Below are 23791 nucleotides of genomic sequence, written 5' to 3'. Positions count from 1 at the left end.
CCCTGTGGGAGTGTGGGAGGGTGACTTCCAGGAGCCTGTGGCTGAAGGAAAATCATTAATTAAATCAAACGAAGGAAAATATGTTTTCTATGGATTTTGTTTCAAGGTCATTAGTGTTGCTGGCAGGTGTGACTTTCTTCCCACAGTGGAGCTGAAACAGACCCAGGCTACCCCTGAGGGAGGGGACCAGCCCAGGGGAGGCCCGGCACCAGCCTGGCTCAGCTGACATGTCCTCAGTAGAGTCCAGAGCAAACGACACAGCTCACCCAAGAGTGAGAAATGGCTTCATTTTAAATGTCCACATTGCCTGGACGTACACACATAACCATATAAAAATCATTTTTATTAAAATATAAAAGTTTTCCAATATATTGCATCAAAGACATTTATATAGAAAAAGCAATTGCAACGAACATGCTACATTGGCATTGAGATATCCTGAAAGCTTAAGTGCCCACTTTTAAACAACATTTTGGTATAATAAGCATATCCTTATATATTTCAGAGGGTACATATAATACTGAAAAATACTTCATGTAAAATCTAAGTTTATGTGCATACAAAAAAGTATTACACTGAATAGCTTATTTCAAACTGTGAAACACATTCAAAGTATTCACTTTCTTAGACAACATGCAAACATTTTAACATTTAGATTGACATTTTAAATATATAAACCATAATTCTTTATAATTTTATATCAGAAAAGTCAGACAGAACACATATCTACATTGTGCATGCCACAAACGCAAACGTGTCTTCAAAACGGAAAGTACTGGGTTAATACACATGATTGTCACTTTACAAATATGGCTATTCACCTTCTTCATAATAAAATAGGAAAATCATGTATTATTTACATGAACTACTAATTATTTCATTTTTGGCAATTATTTAAGTAGCAGCAATTGGTTTAAAGATTGATGTTTAAAAACTCTAAATTTACCTCGATGAATACTGAAGAATATACATCTGGTTAACATAAAGATGCACAATGCAAGATGCTTTGATGCAATAGAACTTCTCCCTTTCATCAAAGTCACAGACACACGCTTGTAACCACTGAGACTGTGAATTCTATTTAGTTAGCTTGCTTTTGATGATCACAATAGAGGGGTTCCTAAGTTAAAGCTGTACGTTAAGGCTGCCTGATGATCTACACGATAGTCCCAAAGATGCTTTATCTCCGTTTCATACTTTAGTGCAGGGGCTCTTCCCTGAGCCCCCAGCTTCTACCCAGAGTAGGTAATTGTCTGTAAACAAACACACAAACACTAGGGGCCCTTAACACTTACAGGAACTCTAAAACGAAGTTCCTGTGATACAAAGCCCACAGCCGAGTGAGTTATGTTTCTAAAAAGTGATCATCTCATTCATCAGTGACACTGAACATGTTTTAGAGTGAGGGACCCACCTAATGAGCAACCTGTAAATTGGAAGGCAGTGATCCACCAGAAGACACATCCTCTTTTCATTAGTATTTGGAGGAAAATTTTTTAACATTTATAAAAACAAAACAAAACCCTTACTAATATTGGCAGATTTAAAAAGAAAATACTGCGTGGTGAACAGAGGTGATGAATGCTTTGACCTGGAACCTGCATTAGGAACATTCTGCATGTTTCATGGGCAGTCAGCTATGTGCCTAGACTATGTGCAAGGCGAAGCCCAGGGTGAGGAGGAAGAGGCAGGAGTGGCAGGGAGCTCCGGCCAGGACCCCGGCCGATGGCACGCTGCTGGAGACCTGCACCTGAGAAATGATGAGGGCAGAGAGAGGGACGTGGGATGCCAGAGTAGGGCTGTCGGAGTTGATAAGGGATTCGATCTTCTCGGCTTCTTTATTGCAGGCCTCAATCTGGGAGAGGAAAATCATATTCTCTTAATATAAAACCACAGAACCCAGGAAGAGGTCAAGTCAAATTCCACATCTACTCCCACATAGGGAATATGCTTTCACTTTGTCTTTTTCTTAGCCAAAGAAGCCTTTAATTATAGTCTTAATTTATTACATAAATAATAACAGCATCAGTGGAAATCAAATCAGAAATGAAAGGATCCACAATGCCACTGTCCTTTCTTATCCACTGTCACTGCTTACCCACATTCAGACATTAGCTTTACATGGTTAAACAGTCATAGGGAACGGACTTTCATGCCTGTTCACACATCAATTAGACTGAAGGAGCAATTAGAGGCAAGCAATTAGACTGAACGAGCTTTCTAATGATGGCCGTTTAGAGGCCGCTTGCATTCCCTCCTTCGCTTGGGCCCTCACTATTTTGGTGCTGAAACTTGGGGGTCTATGTGAGTGAGGTTCACCTTGATATTGTGGGGAAGGAAAACTGGGGCCCACGAGACCAGCTCCAGTGGGCTCCTCCTCCCCGGCGGGAGCACAGACGCAGGAGACAGGAGTCTGTCCCGCTTCGTCACTGTGCGACTGTCACTCCCTTGCCTCCCTGGCCCAGCTGCCTGTCTGCAGGATGAGCAGATGCATTCCATCCGTCCAGACTTCGGGTGACAGCATCTCCACCTCTCCCCTCCCCCACTCAGCATCCTGCTGTCAGGTGTGTACCTGGCCCATCACCTGGCACAGTGCTCGCGGGTGCAGCTCTGTCCCTCAGAGACGCCCAGCTTCTCCCTCCTGCCCTGCCGAAATGCCATTTCCTCACCACCCGATCCTCCCCCATGCTGGTCCGTGCCCACCCCCTGCCAAGGCCACCAAACTTGAAGTTGACAAGATGCTGCACAACTGTACGCTGAAGCCCACCTGCAGAGCTTTTGGATAATGATCGACAGGAATGATCAGGATCACTATTTCGGATTCAATGCTGAAGTATCCAAATACGTCACACTGTGGGACGGACACATGCATGCGGATTTTCTGAAGTATGTCCAGAACTGTTATTGGCTTTTTGTTCGTTACCTAGAAAAAGAAAATAAATTTCTATGATCAGAAAAAAAGATCTCCTCATTACTGCCTAAGCCAAGGAGGCTGTTTTGGCCCAGGAGCCTGTAAGTGCAGGGCCCTGCCAGCTGGGTTTAAAGTGGATGCCAATGGGGCTTTGCCTGACATGGAGCTCTGTAGCTAAACTAAGCACTCTCACCAGAAGCACTGATCTGAGGATAGTGGGGACACGGGGGTAATTTTCGAGGCGGTGACAGGTACCGGCTGCTACGTGTCTGGGAGCGCTGTCTCCACAACAGGGGGCCGTAAAAGCGATGATACAGAAAAGGAAAAGAGGCAAAACCCTCATGGGACGGTGGCCGGCTCTGGAGCAGCCCACAGAGGAACGGGGCTGGGGAGGGCGGGCAACCCTGAAACCCTCTGGCATCTGCCGGTCTCTGGCTGCTTGGCTTTGCCTCTAGCCTCACCCGCTTCCTGTGCCAGGAGGGTACCTTTCCCAGAAAGGCTCGGGCTGTGCTCAGAGGGAGTGGGCAAGGTTGCCACCCAGCCAGGGTGTGGAGGAAAGGAGCCTGGATCGGGAGCCAGACAGCTGGAGTTCAAACCCTCCTTCTACCGCTTCTGAGCTGAACGGCCTCGGGCAAGCTGCTTCTCTGCAATCAGTCTCTTCATCTATAAATGGGACAACACTGTACTCTGTGGGATTACTGCGGTTTACCAATAAGTTTCCACCTAGCATATAAAGCAGCTTACCTTGGCAATTGTATCCAGTTTTTCTTTGTCAAATAAAACTCTTAACATCCCAGCACATAATGGGCAACAAGCACCTGTGCAACAGAAACCGCATCATCTGTGGTCAGAATCAGAAACAGGAACACAAGCGGCTGGTGACATGGCCAACCCCCCGCTCTGTGCTCGGAGAGTCTCAGCTGGCCTCCCCGATGACCGCACTTTAGGTCCCCTCACCAACCTGGGGTCTTACAATCTATGCATTTACCCAAATCCTTCCTCCATCCCTGCTTCACCCTTTGCCGCTTCTCAGGGTGCGGTGCTGTGGTGCGAGGCAGCACAGAGAGACACGAAGCCTAGACCTGCCTCGCCTCCACCTCACTGTGACCCTGGGCAAGTGCTCTCCTCGGCTTTGGATTTCTGCCGGCAAAACAAGGGAGCAGGTACTTCAGGGATTCCATGGGTGTCTAACTCTAATATAACTTTAAAAATTATTTTAAACTGTTAAAATAAACACCAAAATATCAGAACAAGGTCTCCAGGAGGAAGGGGGCTTTGGTGTACTCACTGCTGAGCCCCCAGTGCCTAGGAGAGTATCTGACACATAGTGGAAGCTCAAAACAATTGATGAATTCATGGGTGGAGGAATGGACTTGCTAGTCTCCGCACTAAAGTGTTCTGACTTGGGATACAGTCTCTTCTGCCTGCTCTGTTTAACTGAAGAGTAAGAGACTGTAAGGTAAGCTATTTAAGAAAACTGTTATCGCTTATAATAGTCTTTTTACAAGACTTCCTCCATTATATGCAACTAAAACAACTAAATTGGATCCTAAGGCCGATCTGAGACAACTGTCTTCTGTTTTTATCCTGAATCACGTGGGCTAGGCCTTCTCTCAATTTCAAATGTTTGTGTTCATCAAAACTACTTCAATTATCCATTTGTTAATTACTAATTCTTTGTTCATTAACTTTATGGTAATACATAATTTTAAAAATAAACATGCATTTGAACTAATAATCATAATTTTAGTAATTAAATACTGCTTTATCTATTTACATATAGGTGTTTGGTATAAGATTTTGCTTGAAAAAAGTTTGCCATATTGTTTTAAAACCACTGGACCAGATGATGTCTAAGGTAATCCACAATCAGTATCGGGTAGGGTTAAGATTTTTTGAAAATGTTAAATAAGCTAGTGACTCTCTCCTCAGGGATTCACTGTCTGGAGGCAGGTAATCAAGGCTTCCCACTCCCGCCCCTGCCCCACCCCTCATACCGGGTGGGACGATGGGTTTGCACTCAGCTGCCGAGAGCGAAGGACACCTCACAGCAGCACACTCGGTGACAGAACTGTGCTCTGAGAGGACGCCGACGGCCTGGCAGGGCCCATAGTAATCGACTGCCACGCGGTCCGAGTAGGCTGCGCACACGCTACTGTAGGTCTCCCCATTGTGCCCACAGACGGGCTCCGTGGCTCTGCAGAAGGGCTGAGGGCAAACAAATCACACTTAGCCTGGAAACCTGTATGGTGCACTTTTCCTGACCAAGACCACATAGTAGGTCTCCCTACTTTCAGGAAGGAGAAAAGATGCAGATATAAGTTCTGGGGACCCTCTTAATCAAGCTCCTGAGGTGGGCTACACATGGTGGAGGGGGACAAGCGGGCTGTCCCAAAACGAACTGAAGAGGTGACTGTTCTCAGCTGTTCTGGGGCTTGGTGCTCACACATGTGAACCAATGAGATAAAACTCCCACTCCCTCAGACTTCTATCATTCCAGAAGTGCCTGTCTGGAGAAACCAAAATCCATCTTCATGCAAATATGGAGGCTTTATCATTTCACTCTTGGGTAAGGGTAAGGAGAAGGAAGAGTGGAGAGATCCGTGGGGCAGGTGAGGACTCTGTGAGAGAAAAAGAGCCAGGAAGAGGGCACAAGAGAAGAGAAGACTGGGAATTCAATAGCAGGTGTCAGAACACAAGCTCCCTGGGGAGACAAACTGAGGAAGGGATTTTCCTGACAACGAAGACCAGGAATGAGCAGCAATCATGCCAGGCGTTAGCCGGCTGTGGGCAGAGGATTCCCGGGGAGAGGGGCCAGCGCACAGATCAGTGGTGTGTGTGGGAAGCCTCAGCGGGGTTGTCCTTGAGGTTATTCTTAAAACATGAATACAGATTCTACAACCTTACAAGACACAAGGATACACTGATATAAAAAGACACTGTCTAGAGAAATTTTTGATTAATTTCAGTGATGTGATAGGGACTTCATGGAAGAGTGTGTGAAAAAGAACTCTTTTCTTGGTTGTTTTAATGCCCATTCTTCCTGATTTGTTTTCGGGTGAGGGCCCACAGAACTACGGAAAGTGAAAACGGTGCTGACTCGTGCCGGGGGTGTGAAACTTTAAATCCTTTTCCTCTAAGAAGCCACTCTCTTTTCTTGCGTGTATACTAGATGGACACTAGCAAGGAGTCCTCCGGAGTTGGGAGAAAAAGCCCGTCTTGGGATGGTTCCTTTTAGTGGAGGGCCGAGTTCTCTGGATGGGACAGGGTTCATAGAAGACCCTCGAGTGGTCTTACTGCTCATTCATCTGTAAAAGACCTTAAGCCAGTTTAATGCTCTGGTACGTGGGCTTGTCAGCTGTACACCTGTACCTGGCACGGGCCTTTGTACAAGAGGCTCTTCCCTCGCTGGTACAAAGTGCAGAGATTGCTGTGCTCCATGTGGTTTGTGTCACAAACAGGATCTCGGACCTGGTCGCAGGTGAGCTGTCGTGGCAAACACTCGAATTGGCTACACCCAAATTTGTCAAAAGTCGTCAGGCAGACTTGTGGTTTGGGTATGCATCTGAAAAACACAAATGTGCACCAGGAGTCAGGAAGGACTATGGGGAGGGAGCGGCAGAGTACTGACGAGGCATTGGAGGTCAAGGAGAGAGCACGAGAGAAAATGAAAACACTTCCTATCCCCAAGAGCTTAAGGAGAGCAGGAGAGGCAGGCACTCACAGAGTAGCTATCAGGGAGAAAATCACACACCAACGCTAATGGGAATCAGTCATCCTGATGGGGAGCCTGGAGAAAGCACGGGTGGCTTGGTCCCTGGCTGGCACCTGGAGGATAAGCAGGCTGCACTGGCCTGAAGGCTGAGGAAGCAGCATATGCAAAGGTGTGGTGCTGAGGAAGGGCAGGTGATCCTGAGGGCAGGAGCAAAGAATGCACAGGTAGGAATGGCCTGACCTGAGGCCATCAAGTGGGGCTGATGCTAGCAGCCTTGTAGTCAATAATAAATGAAGCATTTTCAGGGACTTAATTTTTAGCTTGGCTAATATCAGTCTGTCTTAGAGAAGGCTTCAAAATGTGTGCTGAAAATTTCAGGTTTCTGTGCTTACGAGCTGAGGACCTGATGTTGGCTGGTTGCGAGTCACTGAGAGAACGTCACTTCATGAAGCTGGGTTTTCCTAGAAACATCTGGACCTTGCTTCATTCTCAACTCCTGAACTAAGAAGGATTAGGGATGATGATTCTTTTCTTCTTTAGACTTTTCTGCTTCCCTAATTTCTATAAAGAGTATTTATAACTTTCTACAGGAAGATAAAACGTTTAGCTTTCACTGGGTCTTTGAAGTAACAGGACATACAAATATTAGTCTGTAAAACAAAGATTATAGTAGCCAGCATTATTTAATTTCAAAGGAAATTACTTCTATCCTTTTTAGGGATGAGCCTCCTGCACTGAAACTACCACCATCACCATCACTACTACTATGTATGGTTGTCTTTTCTCATCTAAAATTAGATTGTGTGCAGTTATGGAAATTTAAGATATTTGAAGGGAAATAATGGAAAAGAATATTTAGAACTTAATCACTTATTAACATGGAAGGAATGAGAACCAAGACTATCAGGAGCAAATTGGTAATTTTACAAAGAAAAACTTTTCAATAGAGTATCTATAATAATAAAAGCGTAATATGCTAATTAGACCGGATAGCCGAATGACCTTCCGGACAACCTTCAGGATGAAGCCATGGCTGCAAGGGCCGAGGCAAGCCAGGGCTGCAAAGGCCAAGTCCCTTGTAAGAAATTCGTGCATCGGGCCTCTAGTATAGAAATAAGAGGACCAATAGGAAAAGTTGAGAACTGGGGGGTAAATTAAACATGGGTTACTGTCTTGCTAACTGTTGTGACCTGGGGAATATGCCTGGTACATCAGTACATACTTTATGAAGGAATACTTTTTATTTTTTTAAACAATTATTTTTTGAACAGATAATACAAGCCCATGGTGAAACTGAAAAAGTGTGAAATGGTATATAGTGAAAAATAAGTCTCTCTCCTATTTTTGTGTCCCAGTCACTGAGTTCCCTTCACCAGCAGCAAACACTATTACTGAATTTCTTATTTATTCTTCTAGAGATAGGTTATGTAAGTATAAGCATTTAGATAAGCTGATTCAAAGAGCATGCGTATTGCAGACTTTGGCAGACTTGGCCAAACTGTCCTCCATAGAGGACATACCAATCTTCCTTCTAACCCGCCCTTGTATGGGAGCGCCTGTTTCTCTATATTATGTTATCAAACTTTTTATCTTTGTCAGTCTGGTAGATGGAAAATGGTACACCTTGGAGTTTTAATTTAATTTACATTTCGCTTAATATGAGGAAGGTTAAGCATTTTGTTTTTTTTTTTGTTTTTTTTTAAATTATTTTATTGATTAAGGTATCACATATTTGTCCTCAATCCCCTCCCCCCGTTCGGTTAAGCATTTTGGTAGATTAGTAGACATTCATCAAATTCATTTAATTTTCTTCCTGGGCATACATCTAGATTACGTTTCCTAGTCTCCCTGGCAGGCAGTTGTGGCCAAGTGACTAAGTTCTAGACAATGGAATGTGGCTGGAAGTAGAGATGAATGCCACTTTTAAACCTGGCCCATAAAAGCTTCTCAGGAGCAATTTCCATCACCTCCCTTCTCTCATCTGCTGGCTTGATGCAGAAGATACAGAGGAGGACTAGGAGGCTGGAGGTCAGAGCTGGCAGTCACTAGATGGAAGGATCTTAAGTCTCTGAGTCATCCAAATGGACTGTATTTGAACTTCTGTTATGTTAAAGTAGTGATATTTAGGGGTTTGTATACAGTAGCTAGAGGTAGTCACCCTAACTATTAAAAGCATCTTTTCTTTTTTATTGATTTGAGAGAGAGAGGAAGGGAAGAGAGAGATAGAGAGATTTGTTGTTCCACTTATTTACGCATTCATTGGTTGATTCTTGTATGCCCTGACCGGGGACCAAACCCGCAACCTTGGTGTATCGGGACATGCTGATTCAAAGAGCATGTGTATTTCAAACTTTGGACAACACTAACCAACTGAGCTACCTGGCACCTTTTCAAGTGTTTAAGAACTATTGTTATTTCTTTTTCTATGTTTATGTCCTTGGTCCATTTTTCTATTAGGTTATCACTCTTTGCCCGTTTTTATATTAGACTGTTGATCTTTTTCATATTGATTTGCAGGGACTCTTATATTATAAGGACATCAGCCTTTCTCTGTGATATTCTTCCCTGTTTGTTATTTGTCTGTGACCATGAAGAACATTTTCATATAGCTGCATTTTTCAATCTTTTATGTTGATTTTGTATTATACTCAGAAAGGACATCCCACTTTGAGATTTTATACATTTTTTAAATTATAAAACCAAGACTACCTATTAGAAAGATTAGCAAATAAAGGAAAACAACACTCAAGTCTACCTCCCAACACAACTATATTATCCTTTTGGCTTATTTCTTTATCTTTTTTTTTTTTTAGCACCCTGTCTTCATTCCATAGGAACCTTATGGCCTTAGTTTTCATGGTATAAACTTTGCCAGATGGGCCACCAATTCTCTTTGCTATTTCTTTTAACACATCAGAAAACCTTCCTCTCCCTCCATACTGCACAGTTTTAAGGATGGAGAGAGGCAATTGCTTATTTCCCACAAAGTCCTTCGTGAGGAAAGGACTGTGGCACTGGGATGTGCCCGGCCCAGGTCCATGAGGTGGCCAGTGAGACCCAGTTCTAGAAGGCTGCAATCTCAGAGTCAGCAGGACACTTGCCCTGTGGCCACCACATACAGAAATCCATGAAGGGTAGGTCAACTACACCCTGAACTCATGAGAAAACTGCAGAGAAAGGGGCCCCTAAACAAATAATTTCAAATAATAATGAAGTTGATTTCTCACATTCAGTTCTTAAAATGGAGGTAGGTAAGTAAAAGAAAATTTCCCATTATTATCGGAAATAAATAGCTAATAATTAGAATACATTCATTTCTCTCGTCTCATGTTACCCCTCCTTGCCTCACACTTTGTTTCAGTTTTTACAAAACTGTTGATATAGCTCCCAGCATATACTGTGCTATCTCATTTCCAGCAGTCAGGACCTTTGCTTTCTCTGCCTTCACCACCAACACTGTAAACCTTGCCCGAAATGTCCCACTCATCTTTCCAGATGAATGTCACATCGTACAGGCTTTCTTGGCCTCCCCCAGGCTGCCCCAGCTGCTCCCCTCCCAGGCCCCCAGTCACACAGCATGTTACCAACCAGCTTTCATGACTCCAACCAGGGCAGAGACCTTCTGAATTCATCTTTGTATTTTCACTGTCTGTACATACTAGATGCTTAGTAAGTGCTTGTCTTCAGTTAAGAGGATGAGGAGCCATTTGACTTACCTTTGGTTTTTTGGGCAGGGGTTAGGATTACATGGGTCCTTTGAGATGCACGACCCGAACTCAAACTGCTGGTCTTGGAGGCCCACACAGCGAGCAATGCACGCACTGGGGTAGGTGCGTCCATTCTGCCCACACACGGGGACAAACTGGTCTGCACAGTTACAGGGCAGTCCTGAAGAGAAGAAACAGTCTCAAGATGTGTACTTGTCTATTCCCCTTTCCCTGACTTTTCCTCAGGAAGACAAACCACTAACAATCCTGCAGAGGTCTCCTGTGAAGATAGACTGAAAGGCAGCAGGCTCCGAGAAGCCATTTGCTGAATAATGGCTTTCCTTTGTACTATTTATTGCCAGATAACTGAGGGCCAGGGTTAGAGACCCCTATAAACAAAGGTATAGGTTGAAAAAGTAAAGAATGTTCCTCCCAATCTGGAGTATAAAATCTAGAATTTAGAAGTTTAAAGTCTGGGTTGGGGGATTTCTGGAATGTACCCACCTTAGATTTTAGGTAAGCAGAATATGGACCAACAAGTACAAAAAACAAGACAAAGTAGAAAAGGTTATAACTCGTCATATAGGTTCTTCCCATCTCCTTCCGGAAGGAGGAGAACAAGGTAAGTTGGGAAATTATTGTAGTTTTGAGGCTTAAGAATTTTTATGAATGTCTCTCTCTCTGAGTCATGTTTGGACTGGAACACTATCTGGGTACCAAGAAATGTACATTTTGGGGCCAGTAAAATCTCCTCCTGAGAGTCTGCTAGCTAAATAGTCATTAGTCATTAACTTAATTTATCCCAGGACATGAGGGGCTGCAGGGAAAGGGGTCCTGCTAATTGTAAAGTCCATCTTTCAAAATCATTTAGATATAAGCAAATACATACATACATACATACATACATACATACATACATAAATAAATAAATAAATAAAAGTCTTCCGGCTAAATCCTTAGTTCACTCTTCATTCCTATGGAAGTTCCATGGTTTTTCTAAGCAGAATTATCATCCTCAGCAGAGCAGAGCAGATAAAGGATAATAATGAACAAAGAACGACAATTAGCAGTGAGGGCTGGTGCTTATTAGGGTTGATAGAGGATGGGGTGGAGTTCATCTTGCCTATCCTTCCCCATCAGCCTCCTGTTCACTTCTTATTTCCAATGTGCTGGAGACACAATGTAGGTAAACCCTATCCTGTTCTCCCCGACCCCATGCTGGGAAAGAAAAACCAAACTGCTGTAGCAGTATGAAACCAGACAAGGACAACCACCTGGTTCCTCTTCACCCAGAACCAGCGGTATTTCAGATCTGGGAAAGAGCAAAGGCCCATAGACTGTGCTGCTGCTGTTGACAACTGCAGCTTCATCTCAAGAAAAGAGCATCTCATCTCACCAACATTTTCACCTACTGTAGCTGGTGTGAGCATTCCAGTAGCAGAAAACATAGGAAAGTCAAGAAAGTAGTATTCTTATTTGATTGTTCAGAAAAATTCTTATCTCAAAATTAAAATAATTTTCCAGGTTACCTTCTTGGAGAAACCCCTAAGGAAACAAGTGGAAAGAACCCATGTGAGGAGTTTACAGCCTTCTGTCTTGTTTTTGGTATTACCCTTTATTTTTATTTTTTTAATTATTTTATTTATTTTTATTTATTTTTAATTTTTATTTTTTTTAGGGGAGAGCGCGAACGCAGCCCCCCACTACCACAAATTATGCAGTCGAGTTTCCCACATTTGGGGAAATCGCAGGGGTCAGCACATCCGGAGTGCAATGGATAAGCCTCGCCCTGGGAAAACCACCTTCGTGATCATGGTATCTCCCCTGCCAGGAAAGTATGGTGGTATTACCCTTTAACTTGCCAGAAATCCCCCAAGCCAGATTTCAAACATCTAAATTCTAGATTTTATACACCAGGTTGGGAGAAAGTCTTTACTTTTCCTACTTATAGCTTAGTTTATAGGGGTCTCTACCTTATATGAACCAGTGGGCCAAACTAAGGTAGGTCATGGAATAAAGTGGTGAGCCTGGCTGGTGTTGCTCAGTAGTTGAGCAATAACCTATGAACCAGGAAGTCATGGTTTGATTCCTGGTCAGGGTACATGACCGGGTTTCAGGCTCGATCCCCAGTGGGAGGCAGCTGATCAATGATTCTCTCTCCTAATTGATGTTTCTATTTCTCCCTCTCCCTTACTCTCTGAAATCAATATAAATATATTTTTTTTAAAAAGGGGGTGAGAAAGCATCTATATATATAAAAGCCAAACGACCAGAACAACTGAAACAACCAGTTGCTATGACATGGACTACAGTGGCCAACCATCCTGATCGGAGCCCCAATCGGCACCCCCAATCTCCTTCGGCACCCCCCCCCCCGTCTGGCCCTGCCCCAAATTGGCCCCCCCACCTTGGCTGGCCAAGCCCCAATCGGCCCCTCTACCCCAATCAGGCGCAGGGCCAGCCGGCCAACCTCCCGCGTCCCCTACCCCCCCCCCCCTGCCAGCCTGGCCCCAATGGCCCCCATCGGGGCAGGCCAGCTGGACCCCACCCGTACACAAATTTGTGCACCGGGCCTCTAGTGAGAACAGAAACAAACATAGAAAATACACAGGCATTTTAGATCATGACCATACTTGCAGGGGTAAATGGGGTATTTTAGCAGGTAGAAAAGTTCCATTTAACTAAAACCATCCCAATCACTGACCCTGTTCTTTTTGCATGAAATTCCAGAATATTAGTGCTGGAAGGGCCCTAAGAAACCATTTCGTTCAATGCCTTCAATCCATAGAGGAGGAAACAGATCCAGAGAGGGAAAGTATCTTGCTCTCATATATAAAGATTATGCACTCATTTCATTGTGTACTTTTGCAATTAAGGCAAGACCAGAGAAGCTGCCGGAAGGAAACATGGGTACAAAGGGATGCTGGCCTGCTGAGGACAGCTCTGAGTGGTCACGGTTACCTGTGAAGGTGCGACGGTCATCTTCCGAACTGTGTTCACTGAGGCACAGGCGGGTGGAGCACACCAAATTGCCAGCAAAACAAGAACAAACATTGCAGTCGACATTAAAGGATGTTCCATGACCTGAGAGGAATACAATGTTGTTCCATATCATGCATTTATAAATAATCATAAATCTAAAGTTTAAAAATAGAAGTTCTTGAATTGACTTCTGAATATACAATTAGGGAGTTAATCTGTATATTTATATTTGTGTATTTCTCCCCCACCCTATCCCCCAAAGCCCTAATGGGCTGGCCTCACCAGACAGCTCCCTATTCTCTGAGAATGTTTCTGGCTGCTCTTTTGCCTCAAATGCTCTCCTCCTTCTGGAACTTCACTCATCTCTCCAGGACCAGCCCTGATGCCACCTTTGGACCACAGATTCTCCCAAAGCCCTGGCAGAAATAACCAGCTTCTTGAAGAGTGCTTGGTTTGCTACTTTTTGTGGCTCAAATTCTCTCCTTTCTTATCATGGAAAGCATGACCTCAATCCCTCCTCTCAGTCCCAGCTCCACAAGAACTGGCATGCTCTTTTGTATAGAATAGGTATTAATCAGTTAGAGTTTATGAAAGGAATTAATTTGTTTATCCTTAGATATTTTCTGTGATACAAAGTACCTACTTGACATTTTTTTTAGCTAAGTAGAATATGGACTAAAAATGAATACCTGAATTGCTCTAGGGCAGAAATCGCCCAAGAGCACGATTTTTTCAAATAAAATCTCACACATAAAACTTAGCGTAGTGCATGGCATACAGATGAGAGTTCAATAAGTGTTAGTTATTATTAGCTTTTAATCTTTTCTTGAGGAGGCTTCTAAGAGAATTCATCAGAAGTCCTAGTGTCCTTGTATAGTTTGAAAAATACTGCCCTGGAGTATCTGATTTGTAGACTTTGGTGAGAATCCATTCAATGTTCTTCCTACAAAGTTAAGATAACTAATCTCATATTAAAAACAAAAAACAAATAAATATAGTCCAAGACTCACTTTTTCTTTTTCCTCCAACAATACAAGACTTCTGAAGGTCTATACAATGCATCTCCATGCAGTTTTCTAAGAGTCCACTATGTCCACATGAGCAAATTTTATAACAACCAACTTCCGAACCTGCAGATGATGGCACTTGGATTAGTGTCCCTTGACGGACGATGAAATCAGAGGCTTCTCCCAATTTGCAACCTGTATAAACAAAAATTAGCTGAGAGAGATGGTCTTGTTCTATGATACTATTTTATGCATTAGATATACTTCATATAAGTTTTATAGGTTCTGTGTGTCTATTAAAGATTAAGAGACTTTTTCACCAAAGTAAGTAATTGTTTTAATTCACAATTACTAGCCAGAAAGATATTCTTGCAAACAAAAATTCCATGTTCTGTGAGATGGTGGTGATTAAGGACCTATATCCCAAAGTTAGCTATATTTTGTTTAAAATTGCTACAAGATATGCAGTTTTTTTATTTTGGGAGACTTATCAAAGATATTTTAAAATCACAGATATTTTTTAAATAGAGTATAAAAACTGATAACATTTTTAGAATAATCTTGGTCAGAAAACTTTTAGTGATAGAATGTTAAGTATACCTTAAATTCTTAAAATAACTGTATTTGTTTGGGCTTAAGGAAAAAGCATTAATTTCAAATTTTAACAAGATTTGTTATGACTCTCTATAGCTGGTATATTATGGTATTATACACATATTATAGATGATCCTTTGAGACATCATGCTTATTTAATTTTATCTTTTGTTCCTTTTTATTTTGCACACATTTAAAATGTTAAGTCTAACATGATATAGAAACATTTTCAACTGGGAAATAAAAGAAAGCACAATGTTGCCCCAACTATATTTTAAAGGAACCGACAAAGAGCTAAAGACTACCAAAATTCTATGGGCTAAAAAATTTTCAGCCTTAAAGTCATATACATTTCTATATAACATTAAATTTATGGAGTTGCCCTAGCCGGTTTGGCTCAGTGGATAGAACATTGGCCCGTGGACCTAAAGGTCCCGGGTTTGATTCCGGTCAAGGGCACGTACCTCGGGTGCAGGCTCCTCCCTGGCCCAGGCCCTGGTGCAGAAGGCAACCAATTAATGTGTTTCTCTCATATCGATATTTCTCTCTGTCTTGCCCTCTCTTCCACTCTCTCTAAAAAATCAATGGAAAAATATCCTCGGGTGAGGATTAAAAAAATAAATAAATAAAAATTTATGGAGTAATCACACATCCCACTGAGAATGCCTTTTTCTCTAAATATTAAAAAAAGAAAAGCCACAAACAACATGCAGTACATATTCTCAAACATTACAACATGAAGTACAAAGTACAAAAAGCTGGTCCAAAGTTCTTTTTCCATCTGTTGTCAAGAACTATGTAATCTTTATGAGAGCCTGGTTTTGGGTCAATATTAATTTATAATCTAAATGACTATTGAAAATTACATTTGTCTTTGTCCTTTTCTGCTTACATAAATAACATGTTTACTAGGAAACCCACAAACATTATAGAAAAACATAATTTAGAAAATAAAGTCCCTTGCGATCTTCTAAGATAATTCCTATAAAGAAATGCCAGCAATACACCCATAGTCATTACACTCCCACCCCCATCTACCTCTTACCCTGAACACAAGAGTATGGAAGGCAGGGATCTCCAGATGGACACCCTTTCCGGTTTACCTCACAGAGCTCATTAGCAGGGCAAGGATTGGGGTTACAGGGATGAGTCACCTCTTCTACAATGTTACCTAAAGTACTTGGCCCTGAAAACAAAAACACAGTTCAGTTTAACATAAACAAAAGAGTAGCAGAAGTCTATAATTTATCTGAATTAATTATGTCTGAAATAAATGGATAGCTGATAAGCATAAAGCAAGGCCCCATTCTAGTAAGCTATTAAAACATCCAGATTTTCTGGTCATTTGTGAATTTAATACAAACATACATTCATTCGTTTACTTGGGTATATATAATACTAGAGGCCAGGTGCAATTTGTACACTCAGGGTGGGGGGTGGGGGTGGTCTCTCAGCCCAGCCTGTGCCTTCTCCCGGAAGCCCTCGGGGATGTCCGACTGACAGCTTAGGCCCAATCCCCGCAGGGGACATCCTTAGTGCTGCTGTGGAGGTGGGAGAGGCTCCCGCCACCACCACTGCGCTCCCCAACCGTGAGCCTGGCTTCTGGCTGAGTGGCACTCCCCCTGTGGGAGCGCACTGACCACCAGGGGCAGCTCCTGCATTGAGCGTCTGCCCCCTGGTGGTTGGTGCATGTCATAGTGACTGGTCATTCTACTGTTCAGTCAATTTGCATGTTAGCCTTTTATTATATAGGATGCCCGGCAAGGTTCTAGGTACTAGAGATATAGTAGTGAATAAAACTGACACACCTGAACAGAGTTTATATTCTGGTCTGGTCAGGAAACAGACAATAAGGAAAGAGAGAGAGAGAAAGAAAGAGAGAATGTTGTGAATACATTCGCTTTGCTTACTTGATTTTAGGCCAGACTCAGACTTTAAGGCTAATAGAGGTAGAAGGGCTCTTGGAGTTTCTCATCCAGCCCAATCATTTTATAAATAGGGAAACTGAGGCTCAAAGATGTGATCTGCTCAAAGTCACAGAGGCCTATGATTCTAGTCTAATGCTTTCATTTTTTGTTATACTGGTCACAAAAGCTAAGGGAAATAGTTTTTGGTCTTGAGAAAATATGGCAGATATTTCACTAGAACTCCAATTTTACTTAGGATGGCAATGGGCCCACAGCTAAAAAGGTAACCTTTCCCAGTTTCCCTTACAATTAGGGGTGGTTTTCCCTTACACTAGGATATGGTGGCGAGAATTCCAGTAGCCATGTTGTGATGATAAAGTACATGAAGTAATTTTGATGGTGGGAGCCAAGCACTAAAGATGATGGAGCAAGAAAAAGGAACCTGGATTCCTGATGATGGAACCATCATAACAGCCCTAGACTACTTCTTTCTGGGCTTTCTTTTACTTCCATCTGTTGTTCTGTTATTTGCAGTGGAACTTAATCCTATCTGACACAGGAAAAACCAAGCAGGAGCTAAATTCACTCTTTCTGGCCAGTTCATGGCACTAACGCCCCCTGGTGGCAGCCTACACACTCCTTGGTGTGCAGGAATTCTACTTGTTACCCCTGGTTTCCACCATACAGTCACCTCCTGCCAGGGAGCTCAGATCCAGGATCCCTCGATGGGATACTAACATTTTCTTCTAGCTCTCAGCAGGAGTATTTGGCAGAGAAAAAAGTTTCATTTTCATGTACTAACTCAAACCATCATTCGTTTACTCCCTATTTGGTGGGTGAGTCAGGCCAATGCCTGGCTCGGGGAAATTCCACTTCCTAGTAAATCATGGCAAGGAGACAGCAATGATATGGAGCTGGTTATCTGAGAATGTTGGCCCCTGACTAACTGCTTAGAATTCCTGATTGCAACAGCTCACTACCTCCTCAGTCTGATATGATAATTGCTTCTGTTTATATATTTTAAGATGACAATTATTTCCAAAAAGGCCAACCAAGTAAGATAAGAGTCACCAATTGAGAAAGTAGCGTTAAACCACATGTTCATCCAAAGCAAACATTAAAGGCAGAGATAGAAGGGAGACGTGTTTGGAAGTTTAAAGATCTTACTGAGGTATGTATCCAAAGGTATACAACTCTCCAGGTCATCTGTAGGTGATAGAAGCTCACAAATACTTTCAGCTGTATGGTCTTCAGGGAATTTGTTCTGGTCCCCACATTTCTTGAGAATTTCCACACAGTCTGATCTTAAAAAGGAAAATACATACAAATTTAGGGTTCAAGGAACCTCCTCATATTGTCTAATCCAGCGGTCGCCAACCAGTGGTCCACAGACCACTGGTCGTCTATGAGGTCTGAAAGGCTGGCGACTGCTGGTCTAATCAATATCAATTCTTTTTCTGAAACTTTCTAGAAAGTGCACTTTATTTTTTTAATGTTATTTTATTGTTTAAAGTATTATAAATAGTAGTATATATGTCTCCTTTTCCCCCCCCATTAACCTTCCCCCGGCCTCCCCTACCGCCACCCCCCACCCCCGCACATGCCTTCACCCTCCCCACCCCCCAGTGTCTTGCATCCATTGGTTATGCATACAAGTCCTTCGGTTGATCTCTCACCTCCCCCTCCACCCTCCCCAGCCTTCCCGCTGTAGTCTGACAGTCTGTTCGATGCTTCTTTGCCTCTGTATCTATTTTTGTTCATCAGTTTATAATGTTCTTTATATTCCACAAATGAGTGAGATCCTGTGGTATTTTTCTTAGAAAGTGAGTTTTACTAACAATGTTTCACACTTGGTTAGGTGTAAGTATGGCAAAAGAGAACAGGAATCACAGCAGACTTTAGGTTGAATAGTAAGCAATGTATTACACTATGGAAGCATCCCTAACTTTCTCTTAAGAACCTGAGATCAAAGGCTTTGCTCAAATTTTGTAATTATACTTACTGTTACTACCACCAGTGTGGCTTTTCACTCTTTGAAAGGAAATTAACTTAGGCTAGTTGATTTGCTCTTTGCGAAATTATACATCCATTCTCTTAGGACCTTATGCATGCTTGCTTTTCCCCTCCCTTTCTTCTTTTTTAAAATATTCTTTTAGTTATAAACATTAAGATGTTTGGTCTATAACAATTAGAATGTCCACTACTTTAAAATTTTCTCAGTCTTCATTAGGGATTTGACTCCTATAAGTTTTCTATGCTAAGAGTCTATAAATTTCCCACCTGTTGACACTTGCTTGTCATCCAATAGTTACCCTCATCTCTCCCCTAAACAGGTCATCCCCAAATCATGTCAGAGGATAGATCTGAACCCTGTTTAAAACTGAAGTAATCGGCAATCAGTCATTAAGTGCTCAGCAGCACCAGCCACACAATTTAGGGGCTGGATATTAATTTGGTTTTGGAAAAACTTTTAAAAAAGTGTTTGCAGAGCAGCTGACATTGAATACAATGTAGTTAATGCTTTTGGCTTCACCCATCATAGCAGCTTTCATCTTTATTTTGTCCTAGATGTCCTAAGCAAACCACTCATAAGTGTTTACTAGGAACAGGCCCTAATGACTATATGCACTAACTCCTTCATTTATCAAACATGTGTCAGGATTATGCTAATCCCCAAAGAGGATACAAGAAAAAAGCAGGCAAGAAGAATAAACTCAAAGAGAGCCATGTTGAATAGAATATAAGTAAACAATTGAAATATAAAAATAGAATTGTGGCCGAAACCGGTTTGGCTCAGTGGATAGAGCGTCAGCCTGCGGACTCAAGGGTCCCAGGTTCAATTCCGATCAAGGGCATGTACCTTGGTTGCGGGCACATCCCCAGTAAGGGGTGTGCAAGAGGCAGCTGATCGATGTTTCTCTCTCATCAATGTTTCTAACTCTCTATCCCTCGCTCTTCCTCTCTGTAAAAAATCAATAAAATATATTTTAATAAAAATAGAATTGTGCATTGAAGATACTCAATAAATGTTTGTTGAGTCAAGTTCCTTAAGATAAGTAAAAATAAAGATCTACAGAAATCTGTAGTAAGGATTAACTACTATCAACTGGAGAAAAGTGGAAAATAGGTATCTGAGAGGGGTTAGGAAGGACAGGCTGTGGGCAAATGGAGATGCAGGAAGAAATTTCAAGCAGAGGAAGAAAACGTGGGATAGCCTGTGACCTGTGGGGGTGATGGGCAAAGGGAAGCAGTGGGAGAGGAAACTCCAATAGGCTATGGGTGAAGATCAGGGAGGGTCAGAACCCAAGCTGGAGAGTCTTTATGATGAAAGAAACTTACTTGCAAATAATACTCCCCCGGGATTTACTATGACAAGGTTTAATCTGCAGGGAACAAGCTATTGCTTTCCACATTTCTGGCTGGCACTTTTTAATGTCAAGAACAGGTATGTTGATAAATGGCATCTTTATGCTTCCTTTTTCCCACAGCTTCATGTCATTCATGGCTCCTTGATCTGACTGAGCATTACAACTCCTGAAAAGCTCTGTTGGCCTGAAGAGGAAAAAAAGGCCAGATGGAATCAAGAGGCCATTACTTTATAGAGAGAAGCGATGGGTAAAATTCTAATCAGGAAATCCTCCTAGATTAGAAGAAACTCTGTTACAGTGCTTCCTTCCTCAGAGAGGATTTACCACATGGAATAAAGCATTCAAAGATGAAATCATAAAGAAAGACTACTTCCTTTTAACTTAATAAAATCAGAATATAGTGGTCTTTTCACTTATTTAAAAACAAGAAAACCAAGGACAAAAATACTTCCATTCCATGTACAGTAATTTGCTCCTACCTGTTGTTAAAATTAGTACAGTAAGTAAGGTTTCTACAGCCCAACTGGCAAGGTTCCCGAACATCTGCTAAACAGATCAACATGGACACTTCCACTGGATTATATTCACAAAAGCGATCAAACTCTTGCCAACTCTGTGTATTGCCCCAGCTCATACTATAAAGTTTAGTGCACAGTTCCCTGAAACGAAAGTACAAATGCAGAAACATATAGATAAAGCAAATGAATAAATATTTGATTTGCATAAAATTCAAACTCTATGAACTGTATTTTAGAATATGTGAGAAAAAAATACAAAAACCAAAAGACTAAGATCTATCTCCTAGAATTTAGAGCCAGAAAAAGTGATCTTTTTCATGAAAGAGTTAGCCTTCTTTTATCACCCATCTCTTTCCTTTTTGCTATGGTTGCTAGAAAGCTCAGTGCTAAATTTAACGTTTAATTATAGTATTTGTACATCCTCGCTCTTGACAAAATTCTTGCCCTCCAAACTTCTGATTTCTCTTTTACCTTTATGTAAAGTTAAAGCACACAATTTTGTCTCCACAAAGATATATCTTAATATATAAAAACCCAGGGTCCGTAATGACCGACGGAAGGCTCAACTGAACACCGGAAGTCAGTCCTGCAGTCAGTGCTGGGTTGCTGTGGTGATCCAGCACTGACTGCTGCCCATGCAGACATGGAGACCCAGCACTGACTGCTGAGGGGGCTGCGGATCAGGCCTGGAGAGAGGCATGGTCTGATCCACAGCCTCTGTGGCAGCTGTTGATCAGCCGTTGCCTCTCTCTTTTTCTCCGGGCTTCACCAGCAGCCACGCCTCTGTTTCTCCCCAGGCCTCTGTGGGGGCTGCTGATCAGCCCCGCCTCTCTGATCAGGCCTGGAGATAGGCCCAGAGATGCTGACTGGCATAGAAACTGACCAATCAGAACCAAATCTGGGTGAATTGTGAGGAGCCAATGGCTGCCTAGGAGGTGGAGCTTTTGACGCTGACTGGCATAGAAACCGACCAATCAGAACCAAATCTGGGTGAACTTTGAGGAGCCAATGGCTGCCTAGGAGGCGGAGCTTTTGACGCTGACTGACATAGAAACCAACCAATTAGAACCAAATTGGCCGGCAGGGGAGGGCAGTTGGGGGCGAGATCAGGCTGGCAGAGGCAGTTGGGGGCGAGATCAGGCCGGCAGGGGAGTGCAGTTGGGGGCGAGATCATCAAGCTGGCAGGGGAGGGCAGTTAGGGGTGATCAGGCAGGCAGGCAGAGGCAGTTTGGGGCGATCAGGCAGGCAGGCAGAGGCAGTTAGGGGCGATCAGGCAGGCAGGCAGAGAGGTTAGGGATAATTAGGCAGGCAGAAGGGTTAGGGGCAACCAGGCAGAGGCAGTGAGGGGTGATCAGACAGGCAAGCAGGTGAGTGGTTAGGAGCCAGTGGTCCCAGATTGCAAGAGGGATGTCCACAGGGATTGGGCCTAAACCGGCAGTCGGACATCCCCCAAGGGGTCCCTGATTGGAGAGGGTGCAGGCTGGGCTGAGGGACACCCCCCCCCTCTGTGCACAAATTTCGTGCACTGGGCCACTAGTTTCACTATATTTATGTTCCAATCACAGAAGGCAAAACTGTTACATGGTCCTCAGACATCTTTTAATAAGCACTACAGATTTAGGGTTCACCAGTTTCTCCCTGAAAAACTATCCCCAAACCACTTATATTTCTGAAGATATATGAAGACATTCTCTATGTAAAGGCTTATGAATTCCAAAACTTCTATCTCCTATTGTAGTTAATACATGACATTCTTATTTTCAGTAGTCAATGATTACAATGCAACTTAAATACTAAATATAGCTAAAATAATATCATTACTATTTCTAAAGTGCTTTTACACATTATATTCATTAATTTAATTTTTAAAAATTTATAAATATAATAAAAATGTAAATACATGTAGTACAAAACTTTAATACTACTAAAGTATGCAAATTCACACGTAAAAATTCTCCACTCTTGTAACATTTTATTTGATTTTCATAATTACTCCTATGAGGAGTGTATCTTTAATTTTATGTTTGTTCATTCACTCTATTAATGTTTATTGAGTGCCTAATTAGTGTGAGACTCTGTTTAAGGCACTGGGTATTCAGTAGTGAATAAAAGAGACAAGGTCTCTGCTCTCGAGGAGCTTACACATCATGGGGATGAAGAAGGTGAGATCACGTTACATTGGGTACCTTGATCTGGAAATCAGTCCTTTCTCTAGTACAGAACAACTTAACTCCTCATTAAGCCCTTTTGTTAACATTCTGTATGACCTTGGGGGAGTTGTTCAACATCGAGTTATTTTTCTATATATAAACAAGAATTATACAAATTGAGATATCAATCAATCATCTTACAAAGTTTAATGAGGACAAAATAAGATGGAAGTTAAAGCATTAGTTAACAGAAAACCTTATATCAAAGTAAGAGAAGACAAACTGTTTTTTACTGAATTTCTTCGAGATAACACAACCATTCCAATCTCCAGTGACTTTAGGGCATAAACTCTTTTGTGGACATTCAAAGAATTACTCAGCATCCCTCCCATAAATACATTTATCAGCTCCTTCCAGCAACCCAATCTCCTTAATTACAGGACCAACTTCACTACTCTTTAAGTCCTTCTATTAATTTTCTTTGGATATTTTTCATCTCTTTGGTCAAGTTTGATGAGCTATTCTAGGCACACTTTTTTTGCTAAAAGGCTCATCCAATTTAGAAACCACAGGAAAGATGGTTTTACTCCTGTGATGTCAGATTCACTTCAGGATATTCTAGTAATATTTGGTCCCTTCTCACCCAAAACATCTCCAATAAAGTAAACTTCTTTTTCACCTGTTTTCCACCATGACCTTAGTTATCTCCATTTATTCTTGTCTCTAGCTTTTGTTTCCTCCATCCTGTATCTGTACTGTCAATGAATACCTATACATTGCTACCTAACTTTGGGTATAAGTGTCAACCCAGGCTATTTACTAATATATGTAAAAAGTTAGTTAAGTTCGAAGTGTCATAATTTTAAAAAATATATATTTTATTGATTTTTTACAGAGAGGAAAGGAGAGGGATAGAGAGCTAGAAACATCGA

The 23791-nt window shown here is 42.2% G+C and overlaps 1 protein-coding gene and 1 non-coding gene across 4 annotated transcripts in view; both read right to left on the bottom strand.

Moving 5' to 3' along the window:
* Positions 1 to 324: 324 nt before the first annotated feature.
* RECK (reversion inducing cysteine rich protein with kazal motifs) overlaps positions 325 to 23791 on the bottom strand; it is a 65292-nt gene continuing 41825 nt past the window's right edge. Inside the window, exons 10-21 of one of the 3 annotated variants that reach the window (XM_008141914.3) lie at positions 20671 to 20850; positions 20163 to 20375; positions 17991 to 18127; positions 15962 to 16102; positions 14326 to 14517; positions 13295 to 13417; positions 10343 to 10514; positions 6284 to 6476; positions 4909 to 5119; positions 3656 to 3729; positions 2768 to 2923; positions 325 to 1855 (exon numbers count right to left, since the gene is read on the bottom strand). In XM_008141914.3, the coding sequence (XP_008140136.2) occupies positions 1646 to 1855; positions 2768 to 2923; positions 3656 to 3729; positions 4909 to 5119; positions 6284 to 6476; positions 10343 to 10514; positions 13295 to 13417; positions 14326 to 14517; positions 15962 to 16102; positions 17991 to 18127; positions 20163 to 20375; positions 20671 to 20850 (2002 nt within the window). In that variant the 3' untranslated portion in view covers positions 325 to 1645. The remainder of the gene's footprint in view (positions 1856 to 2767; positions 2924 to 3655; positions 3730 to 4908; positions 5120 to 6283; positions 6477 to 10342; positions 10515 to 13294; positions 13418 to 14325; positions 14518 to 15961; positions 16103 to 17990; positions 18128 to 20162; positions 20376 to 20670; positions 20851 to 23791) is intronic. The other 2 variants (XM_054727207.1, XM_054727208.1) reach the window with 2 other exon arrangements.
* LOC129151798 (U1 spliceosomal RNA) lies at positions 12009 to 12172 on the bottom strand. Its single transcript, XR_008558432.1, has one exon. It is a non-coding gene; the product is annotated as a U1 spliceosomal RNA (small nuclear RNA).

The sequence above is a fragment of the Eptesicus fuscus genome, chromosome 15, assembly GCF_027574615.1.
Source record: "Eptesicus fuscus isolate TK198812 chromosome 15, DD_ASM_mEF_20220401, whole genome shotgun sequence".
In the NCBI taxonomy this organism is placed as follows: Eukaryota; Metazoa; Chordata; class Mammalia; order Chiroptera; family Vespertilionidae; genus Eptesicus; species Eptesicus fuscus.
Note: the sequence above shows the minus strand (reverse complement) of the source record. Positions and strands in the feature narration are given on the sequence as shown.